The 15177-nt window shown below is 40.2% G+C and overlaps 1 protein-coding gene across 9 annotated transcripts in view; it reads left to right on the top strand.

Moving 5' to 3' along the window:
- Sytl2 (synaptotagmin like 2) overlaps positions 1 to 15177 on the top strand; it is a 105936-nt gene that overhangs the window by 64880 nt on the left and 25879 nt on the right. For 5 of the 9 annotated variants that reach the window (XM_037197466.1, XM_028873442.2, XM_037197463.1 and 2 more), the window contains 4 exons: positions 698 to 779; positions 2260 to 2374; positions 4776 to 5570; positions 8911 to 12633. In XM_037197466.1, coding sequence (XP_037053361.1) covers positions 698 to 779; positions 2260 to 2374; positions 4776 to 5570; positions 8911 to 12633 — 4715 coding nt within the window. The remainder of the gene's footprint in view (positions 1 to 697; positions 780 to 2259; positions 2375 to 4775; positions 5571 to 8910; positions 12634 to 15177) is intronic. The other 4 variants (XM_037197477.1, XM_037197474.1, XM_037197471.1 and 1 more) reach the window with 1 other exon arrangement.

Raw genomic sequence — 15177 nt, 5'->3', positions numbered from 1 at the left:
TGCTCTACGCTTACCTCGGGGCTGCCTTGCCTCTGCATGGTGCCCCATGGTTTAGAGAATCCTCTGCACTTCTTCAAGTCAGCTGCAGCCATCTACCCACCCAGCACCTTCTCAATGCCCCGTGGTGCTTGTCTCTTTGTACTTGAGTAAGAATTCATCTATTAATGTGTTGGATTACAAGGCCATAGGAAATTGCCCCAACACATCAGCCTCTGTGTACAGCTGACTCGGTCATACTATCTCTTTGCCAGGTCACTTGTTTTCCTGAGCCTTTATTTCGGTTATGTCCCAGATGCATTAGGGGAAACTCTGCTCTGAAATCAAGATTGTGTGACTTTATTTCATCCATAAAATCCATTGCTCACATTTGTCTCTGACCTCAGATTTAAGTTCGAAATGAGTTCATTTCTGCAAGTTTAAATGGTGAACCTCTTGCGAACCTGTACGCTGAACATCTTTAAAGGTCCTAATAGACGCCTTTACCTTTCTTACGCTGCACACACACTCTTTGCCCCACCGCTTGGCTTTTGTTTTTGTGCCTGAGCATGGCTGGACCCCGGTTTCTTCTCCCTTCCTGGCAGTTTGATCTTACAAACTTCCTTCCCTCTCCTGCCTTCAAAGCTCTCGACTGTGGAGCCATGATTTATGCTTCCTACGGGGTGAGATTTTGCTCTCTGAATGATGGTTTCTTTTGCAGTTCCAATGTGGTGGATCCAGCTTCCAGGGTGATTGATATGTCCCAGGAAAATACAAGGAATCCAGCTGTGTCTCTGCCCAAGGTAGACTGAGCCCAGACGTTGAAAAATCTCATTATTAGCAGGAATGCCATTTTCCTCATCATTACCAAAGCAAAACAAATGCAGAGAAATCTTGTAGTTCATTTTGTATCCCATATGTGAATAATTTGGGTATATAGTTTAAGAAGTCACTCCTGTGGTGGATAAAGTTGATAATTATATTTGTGTTGCTAAAGACACAGAATTCTTTCTGTCCTTGAGAGTTAAAATGTCTAGGACTAGAGAGATGTCCTCAGTGGTTAAAAGAGTTTACTGCTCTTCCGGGAACATGAGTTTCTTAACTGCCTGCAACTCCAGCTCCACAGAGATCCAGTGCCTCTAGCCTCTGTGACCACTCACAAGCTCACTGTACCCCCAAGTACATATACATAATTAAAACTTAAAGTTATTTTAAAAAGAGCCAGGTGGTGGCCCATCATTTAATCCCAGGCCTTGGGATAGGGGAGAGCAAAGACATGGGATCTCTGTGAGTTCCAGGCCAGCTTAGTCTAAATAGCTAGTTCTAGGCCGGGCATTGCTAGGTAGTGAGAGCCTGTCTGAGAAAGTAAAAATGTAAAAAGCCTATATGGTACTGCCATTCTTAGGCTATTCAGTATGGCCTGTTAGTTCTACCATAGTCCTTATTTTAGGCATAGCTTCTTACATCTCTGTTACAGGTCTGTTTCCAGGAAGGAACTGTCAATTTATAAAACTACAAACAGTAATCATTCACAGTCAGTCTTATATTAATATGAATAATCAGAGGCAGGAATATTGTGAGCCCTAAGCCACTCCATATACTGGGTAGGTAGGCCTTGTCTCAAAACAACAACAAACCCAGCCGATATGTACTTATACCTTTGCTGTCATTAGAACTGGCCATAACAACTGTGAAGGCTTCAAGATGCCTGAGGTCACTTCAAACAGCTGTAATTAGTACAGTAACTAATGCGGTAGGAAAAGCCCTGATGGGAATCTGATCCGTTTAAAAAACCTAGGATTGCCTTACCCTTGACCAGTCTTTGCTATGATTCAGGGTCATTCTTTTTTTTTTTTTTTTTTTTTTTTTTTTTGAGACAGGGTTTCTCTGTGTAGCTTTGCGCCTTTCCTGGGACTCACTTGGTAGCCCAGGCTGGCCTCAAACTCACAGAGATCCGCCTGGCTCTGCCTCCCGAGTGCTGGGATTAAAGGCGTGCGCCACCACCGCCCGGCCAGGGTCATTCTTACCAATAAACTGTGCTTCTGATCTAATTTCAAAGGACTTTGGCAATGTGTATACTTTATATAATTGTACCTATGTTTTTGCATGATGTATAGTGATTTTATGCTAACCAAATTAAACAGTTTCCCTAGCCCCAAACATGTCAGATAGTAGATTGGACTGTTTAAAACTATCAAATATGTGAGATCAGAAGCATTTGCTAATGCTGAGTCGCTGTTATGACATTTAAACCAAGTTTAATAAACATTATTTTTTCCCCAGCAAAGGAAGAATCCATTTAACAACTCCAAGCTGCCAGAAGATCACTCACCACAACAAACCAAAAATGAGCAGTCAAAAACTGGAAAAGCTGGTTTATTTCAGATTTCAAAAGAGGGTAAATATTATTTTTCTGGACTGGCTATTTTTATCTTTGTTATCCGTGGACTGGGGGAAATGCTCAGAGTTCCTTTCACTGAAATAACTCCCTAGAGAAAGTGAGAGGTCCTGACGGTCTTCTTTCTCTGCTGTGTCCATGCTCTAGAAATTAGGAACTGAATGTCTGTGCATTCCAGCCCTGGGGCTGCCAATTGTTATGTGACCTCCGTGGTTTGCGTTCCCTCATTAGTGACGCAGGAAATTTTTGGACCAAAGGCATTTAGTTTTTCACATAACAGTATTTCTTGCAAGCCTACCATGTGCTGACACAGTTGTCTGTTTAAAATGAAAAGAGATTGAAAAACAATTTAGTTACCCCAGGAGGAAATGATAGGGCTTGCTGCTCAGAAGTATTTGAGCAAGTGTGTGCTTTGATTGATTGAAGTTTGTCGCTTATAGAATTTTACACGCCAAGAAGAGGAAATGTCAGATAATTCTGTCTCTCCAAAAGCAACTGTAAGGAGAGGTCACTCACTAAAAATTAGTCTAAGATGAGAAACGGTTGGACAGTGATCCAGGGCCCTCAATTAGCCTCTCTTAATAGGTTCCCTCTTGGGTACACTTTATAATACACAAAAATGTTGGAAAAAGTTATTGGGAAATATTATCATTTACTTTTTAAGCTTTTTTTGAGAAGACATTAGTTTTAGATATTGGGATTTTGATTTTAAACATTCAGTTACTTTTTATCATTTTAATATATGATTTTTAAAGGTGGTACTTGTGTTTTGTCTTCAGCCTCCTTTGAAAAATCTAAAAAATCTACTTTTAGAATATTTTTATGCATGCTTAGTGCCCTCGGAGTTCAGAAGAAGGTATCACATTCCCTGGGTACTGGAGGTAGAGATGGTTGTGAGCCACTATGTGGGTGCTGGTGATTGAACCCAGATCTTCTGTAAGAACAGCAAGGATTCTTAACTGCTGAGCCATCTTTCTGGCCTCTAAAAACTCTATTTTAAAAGCTTTTGTAATCAGTATAAAAATCTCAAAGCAAATAAAGTACAGCAATATTTGCAATAATTTCTTTGCATCCAAAATGACGGGTCTTGTTATGACATTTTATACACGTATATCATTGTGTCTTGTTGTATTCTTTCCCACTACCTTCTTCTATCCCTCCCACTCCTGGTTAGCCCTCCTACTTGCTGTAAATAAATGCCCTTCAGATTTCTCACACACTTACACACACGCACGCACGCACGCACGCACGCACGTGCGCACGCCTAGATTTCACATAAGAAAAAAAATATGATACTTTTTACTTTTCTTCGTATTTCTATGTTTTCTTTCCTTGTCTGCTTTCTCTTTAAACCTCTCCCTATCTGCTCTCAGATAGTGCCTCTTCTCTATTCACATCCTGTGTGTGTGTGTGTGTGTGTGTGTGTGTGTGTGTGTGTGTGTGTGTGTGAATGAGCGCCATGGCATGCACATGGAGGTCGATGACAACATTGTGGACTCTGTTCTCTCTTTTTGTGGGTTTCATGGGATTGAACTCAGTTTGGAAAACTTGAGTGGAAGATGCCTTTACCCTCTGAACCACCCTCCCAGCTTTTGTGCATCAATTTTAAAAGGACTTTTTTTCTCAACACTACCAAACAGAAAAGTATATACTATATGTACATACACCCTATGCCCACATCTGCAGAGCCTGTCATGGTTAGCATCTGCCACCAGAGTGGTATGTTTTTTATAACTATCAAAGTATGGTTGCTTTTCTATTGCTGTGAAGAGACACCATGACTGAGGCAACTTATACAAAACTCTAATTTGGGAGCTTGCTTACAGTTTCAGAGGGTGAGTCCGTGACCCTCGTGGTGGGAACGTGGCAGCAGGCGTGGTGCTGGACCGGTAGCTGAGAGCTTATATCTTAGTAGAAAGAGCAAAGAGAGAGAAAGCTAATGGGGAATGGGTATGCTTTGAAACCTCAAAGCCTGCTCTGTGTGACACACCTCCTCCAATAAGGCCACACCTCCTAATCCCTCCCAAACAGTTACACCAAGTGAGAACCAAACCTTCAAACTACCACACAGATGAACTACTTTGAGACATCTTTGTCATCCACAGTCAATAGTTTACATCAAGGGTTCACTCTTGATGTTCTACAGTTCAAGTCTTCGGACAAATGTATAATGCCATGTGTTCACCATTGTAGTATCATAAAATAATGTTACTGCTGTAAAAATCACCTGGGTACCAAGGCATGAGCCTGTAAGTGCTTTCCCTCTTAAGTCTACACTTATGCAGCTTATTATCTTTAATGTTTCCATAGTGCTTACTAAATCCAGACTAAACTTAGAGGTGCTTTAAGGTGCAGAGTTGCTTTCTACTTAAAATATCACTTAATGTGTTTTAATTTTCAGGTGAATTATCAGAATCAAAAGAAAAGACAGATATTTCAAGTCAGAAGTTAGAGACACCAAAGCAACCCATGCCCATGGCATCTGAAAAAGGGTCTCAAATCAAAGCTCCAATCCCCAAGGCCAGAAAATTGATCCACAAACCCAATGACTTAAAGACAGAGGATAACCAGTCTTTTCCTAGACAAAGGAGGGACTCCCTGAACGCGAGAGGGGCGCCAAGAGGGATCCTAAAGCGCAACTCCAGTTCCAGTAGCACAGACTCAGAAACTCTCCGTTTACATTACAATTTTGATCCAAAAAGCAAAATCCTATCACCTGGCCTAACCATCCACGAGAGAATTTCTGAGAAGGAGCACTCTTTAGAGGATGACTCTTCCACAAACTCACTGGAGCCATTAAAGCATGTGAGATTCTCTTCAGTGAAGGACGAACTTCCTCAGAGTCCTAGACCTGCTCTTGGCCAGGAAGTAGGAGAATTTACTGTTTTAGAAAGTGACAGGCTGCAAAATGGTACAGAAGATGTAGGGGATGTAGACGTGTTTCAGGATCGCCAAAAGCCCGCCCACAAAAAGCCGTTGTCTCTCTATCAGCCAATGTCAAGCCCAAGTGTTTCAGAAAGGGAGACACACCAGCCAATGTCTTCTGGGTCTGTTCCAAGTGATGGGCTCCCTTGTCACTCAGACATTCTACCCGCAGGACCACAGCCTGTTGAGAATTCACCCATCATCACTGAATGCCAAGATAAATCACCACATCCAACAAGACTTGAATCAGGGTTGTCTGGAAGCCCTGCGGGTAAGAGTTCTCATCGCAGGTTACAAAAGCTAGCTGACCTCATAGCTTGAGACGACCAGGCCAGTTATCGCCGTAGAAGACCAAGGTTTTCTTTAAGCATCCCAGCTCAAATTCAGATAGCTGCTGCAGAGCATGGACTTGGTGTCTTTCATAAACCATCACCGTTACCAAAGAAATCAGAATAGCACAGTGTCTAGCTTGTGTTTAATATGAGTTCCCTTACATTTGATGCAATAATAATAATAATAATAATAATAATAATAATAATTAAATCAGCCAGGTGTGATGGCTCAGACCTTTGGTCCCAGTACTCAGGAGACTGAGGCAGGAGGATCTTTGTGAGCCTGAGGCCAGCCTGGTCTACATAGAGCTGTAGAATAGAGAGACCCTGTCTCAAAAAGACCAAAACAAACCAATCACTTGTACAAATGACAATGCTTTGGGTTAAATAAAAGTGTGTATAGAGGTAAGAACTACATAAATTCTAATATGTTTGTATAGAGTAAATATATCATTATTCATCTGTCATAAGGCTAAGAAACCAGACTTTGAGTACTTATGAGGGGGTATCCCTCAAACTACCTTTTCTTGTCCCTTCCGGGTGACTATATCGTTCTTGGACCTTGAAAAACATAAATTGGAAATATAATGTTGTGTACTTTCTCCCATTTTAAATAAATATTCATCCAATCCTAAGATAATTTTTTAAAGCCATAAAATTTGAAAATAGCAATAATCAAGTTTCTAATTCAATTACCTCTTTTTTGGCGTTAGATTAACTCTGAAGTACTTTAGCTTAGCCCACAACTCGGTACTCTTTAGGGGACAAGGCTCCCTTGCTCTTTGCACATTTAAATTATTTCAATATAATGGGAACTTTTTAAAAAAAATAATAAATGCTTCTTCAAGCAATGAGAGAATTCATGTGACAAGAAATTACTAATGATGGACCAAACATTAGCAAATAATCATGGCATTTACTTAGACCAGTGGTTCTCAACCTTCCTAATGCTGCGACCCTTTAATACAGTTCCTCATGTTGTAGTGACCCCCAACCATAAAGTTATTTCATTGCTACTTCGTAACTTTAATTTTGCTACTGTTATTAATCGTAATGTAAATATCTGATACGCAAGATATCTGATATGCAACTCCCATGGAGGCTGTGACCCAAAGGTTGAGAACCACTGACTTAAATGTTCATCTTAAGGATGAAAAAAATTGCAGGATAATATTTCCCTTTATTATAATTTATAAGAAGAAAGAAGGCTTTTCTTGTTTTCAGACTACATCTGCTTCCTCAAGACTATCTTTATAATTTTGTATTTAGGTATTTGTCCTGTCAGACTTTAAAATCATGATTGATTATTTACATTTTTGGAAGAAAATACTGTCAGCAAAGTTCTTTCTCATTGGCTAATAGCCTTCCTAGTCTCAGAGAGTGCTTACAAACAAAGGTCTGCCCATTCACCAAGAGCTCTTTTCTGTTCGATTACTGAAATAACATACAAGAAGGTACTGGGTCATTCAAAGAGCCCCTCTAAACATGTGACTCCTAAGGGCTTGGCTTTAGATGTGAGCTTCAGTGTAACCAACTCAACTTCCTTTCACAATGAAAAACAGCGCAAAGGAATTCTCCAGAGAGAAGGAAATATTACTTGCTATTTTTAAAGGACTATTCTTAATTCTTAATGTAACAAATTTATATGTAAAATACTTAAGAATCAAATCACACACAGAATTTTAAAGGTTCTCATCTATGAAATTGCTGCTCAACATTAACTTTTGCTAACTTGTAGTTATACAGATTGCCTAGGTTTTTAGGCATGAATATAATTCAGAAATTATATTTATAATACCCTGACTTTTTTAAGATTTACTTTTAATTTTTTAATGGATATGAGTGTTTTGCCTGTTTCTATGTCTGTGTACCAATCTGTGCAGGCCATAAGAGGGTGTCAGATCCCTGAACTGGCGTTGCAGATGGTTTTAAGCCACCATGTGGTTGCTGGGAATTGAACTCAAGACCCCCTGGAAGAGCAGCCAGTGCTCTTAACCGCTGAACCATCTCTAACCCCCTACACCCAATACTTTCTTTTTTTAACCAAGAGTTTATCACAAACATTTTCCTCATTATTAAATGATCTGTAAATAGACACATAATTTTTAAGACTTTCACAATTACTGACAAATATTTACTGATATGACATGTACTTAAGTTAGGAAGCTGATCTCTAGTGTGTATCAGTATTATGCAAATCTCTTACATTTTCACATTTAGTCAGAGTAGGTTAAAATTAAAGATTGAATTTTATAGACTGATATGGTTTTACTGGTTTGAAAATGTGGCTGACTTCATAAAAATCCAGGGCTTCTTGTATTAGGAACACCCCTCTCCACATACTGTGTAGCCTAACATTAGAACAAAAATATCAAAGCATCCGAGTTTTCACTGCTATCTTAAGTAAATGCCTGATGAGTTCTTATAAAATGCCTGGGTTCCTTTAGATGAACATACCGTGTACTTTGTGATTCAGGCTCACAAAGAAGTAGACACCCTTCTTTAGACCCCTAGCCATTGGTTATCTAACAGCAAGGAACCAGTTCGACTGGCTTGACTTACAGGAAATAGTTCTGACTTATAAATAGTAAAAAGAAAATGGGAAATAATGGAGGAGGCTGTTCTGATTAGAGTTCTGAAACGCCGGCATGCAGACCAATCACCAGGACAGCTGTTTGTCAAGATTCCTGGGCCCTGGCTCCCGAGATTCTGATTTAATACATCAGGAGTCAAGCCCAGGAATGCAAATATTCTCATTTTCTTATCCAAGTGTTCTGGAAAGAATTCATTGTTTAGTCTTACTTGAAAGTTGTTTTTCTAACTCCTGAATTACTTCAATTTGTGCTTCTTAAAGCCTTCTCCATGGTTAATGACAATCTCCCACTGGATAAAAAAAGCCTTAAAACCAATATGACATATCTTTCTTGATTTTCAGTTCTATGCAAATATTTGAAAGTTGAAGAAGACTAATACTTAAAACGTAACGTGAAGCAGAATGTAAAACTCACATGATTTTAAAAACATAAACCATGAATTCCAAAGAAATTTCCCAAGTACTTCTCCACACTACTTTGAGGGGTCCTACATCTGCTTTCCTTTTCTGTTTCAAGGCACTTCTGACAGAATAGTCAATTAGAATATCTTACACCAAACTCCCTGAAAGTTGCTGGTATTAGCAGCTAATATTGTAGAAAGTGCCCATTTTAGATGATGGTATAAATGATTGAATAATGGGTCTATAAGCATTATCTTATTGAGAACAGCATTTCTATGTTGCAGATGAAGTGACGCCTTGTGTTGAGCCTGAGTCATCTCAGACATCAGATCATAGTTTTAGAGATCATCAGCAAGGTAAGGCCCTTCTCATGGCTCTCAATGCTCAGACATCCTCGTACTTGGGTCCATGCGCTACTGAGATAATGAAGACAACTGATGATTCCATATCTAAAGTCCTAGACTGGTTTAACCGGAGTTCTCATACAGAGGACAGCATGTCACCCCTCCAACGTCTCCAGGGAATAGATTTCAGACAGCAAACAAACTCAAAACCACAGGTTACTATTGCCTCGATGACAGACAATACCTGTGCAAAAGATGACTCAAAGGTCCTACCAGCAACTAAAATTAAATTGAAGCCTGTGGGGTCTGATTTGACATTCCAAGAAGAGGGAGATGTGCCAGAGTCTGAAACTTGCCGAGACAGCGATATACTTCTCAAATCTAACTTTGCAAATCTGTCCCAACAAGGTACCCCAAAGGAGGGTCCGAATACACTGCAACCATCTGAGAGCTACAGAACCCCAAGTCAAAGGGATGAAAGTATGGATTGTAGCCAAGGTTCAGAGAGTACAGGAGAGGGATGTGGGGCAGTTCCTCCAAACAGTAATGACCTCCTCAGTGATCTGAAGAGATCTGTAGCAGAACCCCAAGTTCCAAAGAACACTAAGCACACTGACAGCTTAGGTAAAGAAGAACCCGAAGTTCATGTGCCCTGGAAAAGCAAAGGGAACACACATTTGAGCGCTGACTCTTCAGTAATTGTTCTAGAACATAATTCAAAAGATGATGTAGAGGGAAAGAGCAAAACCAGAAATGTATCTATCCTAAAACCATCCCCAGAGCCAGAGAATAGTGAGTTGCCACTTGGTGCTGCCGACAGTGGATCTTCTTGGAAGAAGCCTGAGGGCCAAGAAGAAGCCAATTTGGGTCCCCAAAGCCAAGTGCTGAGAGAGAAATATAAGAGAGTGAGTGACAGAATATCCTTTTGGGAAGGAGAAAAGGCTGGTGCTAAGATAAAGGCAAAAGAACTCACATCTTGCAGCCAGGAGCCATCTTCTGCCAAAGCATACAAGCCTGTGAAGTCACAGGTCATGTTTACAGGCAATTTATCTCCAGGCCAGAGTGACTGTAGTCAAGTAACTGCTAAGAAAGTGGTCCTTAAAGAGGATGACCAAACACCCCATCTCTCCAGTTTTTATTCCTCAAATAAACCTAAAACAACCAAACCCACAATATCAGGTCCATCCAATAACTATTCTTCAGCCAAACAATCAGATACAGTGTCTCCACTTCAAACTACTGGTCATGAAATACACCCTTCCTTGGAAAAAGACAGATTTGTAATTGATAAATCAAATGCCAACTTTAAAGTTCTGTCCCTAAGAGAAAGAATGGATGAACCCAATACAGAACAAGTCTATAATCATTCTCAGTTTGAGAATTTGAGAAAGTTTTGGGGCCTGGGAGCTAATCTAAATAATAAAGATAGTGATGAGAATAACACTGCAACAAACAAACAAAATTCTGCGCCACTTAATAGCCCCAAATCCAAGGACTTTGAGAGCATGAAATCATCAAGAGAAAATACCCGTGAAGTAGGGGAAGGAAGACATTTAAGACGGGGAAATATTATGGCAGTGGAAGAGATGGGGAAATTAAGTTCAAAGTGCACCTTCCAAGCACCAGCAGATGAAGCCATAGCGTCACAAAAACCACCCAGAAAGTTCACTTACCATTTGGTAGGAAGTGAGCCTTCAAAGGAAAATGTGGGGGAAAATATGGAATGTTTTGTGACTCCAGTGATTAAGGAGGGAAAGGATTGCTCCGATCCAGAAATTCAAGAATCCATAGTGAAAACAAGCGTTTGGCCTAAAGTCTCCAAAGACACGTTCCATGACAGGTTACAGAAGAGGCGGGCAGAAGGCCCATTGCCAGCAATCCAGACTTCTGGCAAGAAAGTTCATGAAGAGCATGCACTCAAAGTGGGTGTTTCTGGAAACAGATCTCAAAAGAAAAGTTTTGCTGAGGATGAGGAAGATGTCACAGGGCCCAAGAAGAGCCCTAATGAGCATCTAGGTGAAGTAGCAGCACTCCCAAAGGCTCAGCAGAACTTCAGAGTAGATAAACTGAAGGAAGCAACTAGAACTTCGTCGGCTGCCTTCCAATCCCCATTGGCGCCTGTAACTCCTAGACCCAACTCCCCATCTAATGATGGCAGATCATTTGAAAAGTGGATGAAACAGAAGCATGGTCCTTCAGCAGATCAGAGAGAGATAATAGCTTCCTTTCCACAGGGTGTTGAAACTTCGGGAGATATGACTCTCACCCAGAAGGCTGAACGTCGTAACACAGAAGGTGTACCCCAGTCAGCTGCAGAAGGGTCTCCTCCATTGACCCAGTCTTCCTATTCTTTTGAGGGACTTCCCAGTTTTCCAGCAGATATGTCTTTATCTTGGGATACTCATCTTGGATCCCAGGATGGCACATTGCCTTCTCAGAGGGAAATCTCAGAGGTTATAGAGAAAGTGGCTCTTCCTTCCAAACCGACAATGACTGACATAAATGCTGTTTTACAGAGGCTACTTAGAGAAGCTGGAGAAATGAAAGCCAAACTTCCTGAGAGAGTGCCAGCGGCAGGTGTTAGACCCTCAAGTCCTCAGAGAGTGAGCCCTGCTATGGATGCTGTTCTTCCAAATAAGAAAGACTGCCATTCCTTTTACATAGTGCCTGATACAGCTCATGAAGGTGGATCTTATTTATCTGCCAGAATGTCACCATCAGAACATCTCCTTAGGTCAACTGATTCTACTGTAACTCAGCATTGTCAGGAGCTCCTTCAGGAAGTGGCAGAGACAGTGAGGGAAACGGTTATTCAGCCCAAGTTAGAGTCCCTTGAATTTAGGGCTGGCTTGGAAAAACTATGGAAGGAAACACTAGAAACTTCCCCGTCAAAAGATGAAAAAAATACAGAGACTATTTCTCCATCAGCTGTAACAGGTAGTTGTGAGATGCCCCAGCAACTTGCTTCTGAATTCCATCCTAAAGAAGTACAAGAAACTGTAGAGAAGGCTGAGGCTCCATCAGTGACTCAGAGTACCTTTGATGCTGGTTTTGAGAAACTTCTTAAAGAGATGTCTGAAGGACTTTGTCAGCTCCAACTGTCACCTAAAGATGATACTATGAAGAAGCAGCCTTCACAGGCAGAGCAGGCCAGGTTCTTGGAGGCAATACCCCATCCTGATTGGGATGCCTCGGGAACCTCTAAAATAAAGGCTGAGTGTAATGGTTTGGAATCCCAAGTCAACCGGTGTGATCAACTATTAGGAGATGAAGCTGTGATTGGTCCATCAACAGATGTACAGGGTTACACAAGTGGGTTTGGGGTCCCTGACCACTCACAACTTTGTGAAGACTATGAAATAGAGACTACAGTACAATCTATAGAGGACGGAGGCAGAGAAAGAGCTGCTGCAGGAGAACCAGGGCCTCCCCAGGAACCGGGCTTTGAAGAGGCGCCTAAAGAAGTTAGTGTGTCCAGAAATAAGCAGTCTTTTGCTCTCCTGGAAACAAAAGGAAGACCTACAAAAATGAGCAAAGTTGAATCAATACTAGCAACACCATATAAGAGACAAGAGAAAGAGAGAAAACTGGAAGCAAGCTCTGAATCTGAGTTTTCAGATGGGAACACCAGTTCTAATGGGGAGAGCTGGAGAAATACCTCCAGTGAGTGTTTGGGAATTTTCACTCCATAGAGTCTGCTTTATGGGATACATGTGTAAAGGATGACTTTTTAAAGACTGGGGTCAATTTGGTATTCCCCCATAAAGATATTCTTTTGTTTGTTTGTTTGTTTTAGTTCTCCTAAACCTTTCTTAATTGGAAAAAGCCATTTTATCTGTATTCTTTATTTGGATAATTTGTATAAAAACAGCTTTCTTACAAGGCTGTGTTTCAGAATCATCTCATCAAATCTATACAATTTCTAGATTCCAACAGTATTTTAAATAACTTTTTGGGGGATTAGAAGAGCCTTTAAAACACATATGCCAGTTGTTGTTGTTGGTTTTTTTTTTTTATTGGAAATAATTAGAATTTCTCAACTGACACTCCACACAGAAGTTTTTAGTTTAAAGAATCACCGAGAGAAAGCACCAGAAATGGACACAAACTTACCATTTAGGACCAGGGCTTTAGCACAGATGCAGCTACCGCTGAGGGCCAAAGACAAGGCAGCAACTTCCCTTCCCTCAGATAGTTTGTGCTACGGGTCCCCCACCCCATGTTCTCCCCTTTCTCTTTCCATTAATCTGCAGAATCAGCTTCCCCTTCTCAAATATGTTTTCAGTCAGATGAGCTCGCCTGATCCTAAGGGCATTGCCTGGCCCTGCTGCCTTGGCAAAACTGTGAAGGCTTTTTCTCAATGGCTATGTTCATCTGAGTACACCGAGGGTTCTGCTTTCAGCCAGGCCATGAAACATCCGGCTTGTCTTGGTTTGATGCTAATCAACTCTTGAGCATTTTGGCAGAAGAACCCCAGAGCAAATTGGAATGAGAAGTTACCTGATTAGACCAATGGGGCAGTGGAGGGCGCTCTCTGGCTGGTGGATTTTAACCAGAGCTGCTTAACCATAGTTGATCATCTTTCTGGTTTGACAGTATCAGTGGAGGTAGATGAGCTTTACTAAGTGGTTGGCTTGTGAGATCTGAGTTCCTTGGCAAGGAACCTAAGGATCCATATGGGATCCCAATCAAGCTTAAGCTCTTTTAACAAATGTTGCTGATTAAAAAATAAACAAAATATTTTCTGAAAGCAAACATATACAAGAATAAAACCAAAAAAAAAAAAAAAGAAGAAGAAAAAAGAAGAAAACCTTCCCTCTAACTCCATTGAGGTATTCCCTTACTAAACTGCCCTTTGAGTGAGGAGGGTAAACTGGCCTGTAGGGGATTTGTGAATTTGCACTTAGTAGAGAAATTTTATGTCATGTGTGTAACCACTCCTGTAGTACACTAGCATCTTACTGACTGAACAACAATAACGATGATCACTCATCTAAGTAAGAAACAGTATTAATCACAGGCAGAATCCAAGAGGATATTTTTTAAAATTATGAGTCACTCATGGTTTTTATGGCCTTTAAAACTAACAGGCAGGAAGTAGTAGAATGCATTGGGGAAGAAACTTACTTCGGGCTACCCTAGCTTTGATGAGCAGCTTAACATGCTGGACTATGACTAAGTTCTTAACCAACTACTACTTTAATATGTTCCTGGAGTGGTAGGAATGCTGTTCCATGGTCAAAAACTTTTAGAAATATGGGGTAATTATGTACAAAATGCATCCTGGATTTAATTTGTCTTAGAACCCATTTGCTGAACAATGCATAGTAGACACATTGGGCAGATCTGGAATGGATTTCAGAAAATTAGTGCCTAGAGAAGTGGCTCATTGATTCATTGATTGATTGATTGATTGATTGAATCGTTTGCTCATATTTTTGAAGTCTGTATGACTGTGGTTCTTCTAGTCATGAATGTTAACACTCAGGACTTATCCATGATGGAGTTTTCAGTGTTTAAATGAAAACATTAAGAACAGTTTAGAAAATTTGTAAACTTAGATGTATTTGACTGTTCTTATTATATGATGCCCTCTTTCTTTTTTCTCTTAGTTATAAATGTACATATAATAATACATAAATATAATACATAATGCATTATATATACCAAATATATATGTATATATATAGGCATTAGTAAATGATGAAATCCCCCCTACCCTTTAAAATGCTTCAGTTAATTAAAAAGTTGATTACTTTTCTTTTTTTTACCATTTTGTTGGTAATTTTCCTGAATCTTGAAATCTAGAAAGCCTACTCCTATTGGTCTAGAGCATTCACCCGTCTGAGTGCTCAACCATACACAGATGTTAAACATCTGAATCCTGCCTTCTGTGGTTTTTTGCTAACATTTTTTAATAGCCCTAAATCATTTCATGTCTGTCTTCAAAAACTAGAATGTCAAGTGTGAAAATTCAAACTGTGGTTTAATAAATTATGTGCCCAAAATAGAGGTGTGAATACTCAGAGAGCATTTTTGTATTAACGTGGTAACCTCAGTTCTATTAGTTTATGCTCTCAAATAATAGGAAAATTATTTCTGAGGAGCATATTGGTAGTAGAGATTTTTAACGTCTTTTGTGAAGAACTTAGAGTGAGGTAAGGGAGGCTTGATGTATAATCTCTCTTTTCAGCCTACAGTTTGAGT

Source organism: Peromyscus leucopus, chromosome 1 (genome assembly GCF_004664715.2).
Source record: "Peromyscus leucopus breed LL Stock chromosome 1, UCI_PerLeu_2.1, whole genome shotgun sequence".
NCBI classification, from domain to species: Eukaryota; Metazoa; Chordata; class Mammalia; order Rodentia; family Cricetidae; genus Peromyscus; species Peromyscus leucopus.
The sequence above is the reverse complement of the archived record's forward strand: the minus strand, read 5'-3'. Positions and strand labels throughout refer to the sequence as shown.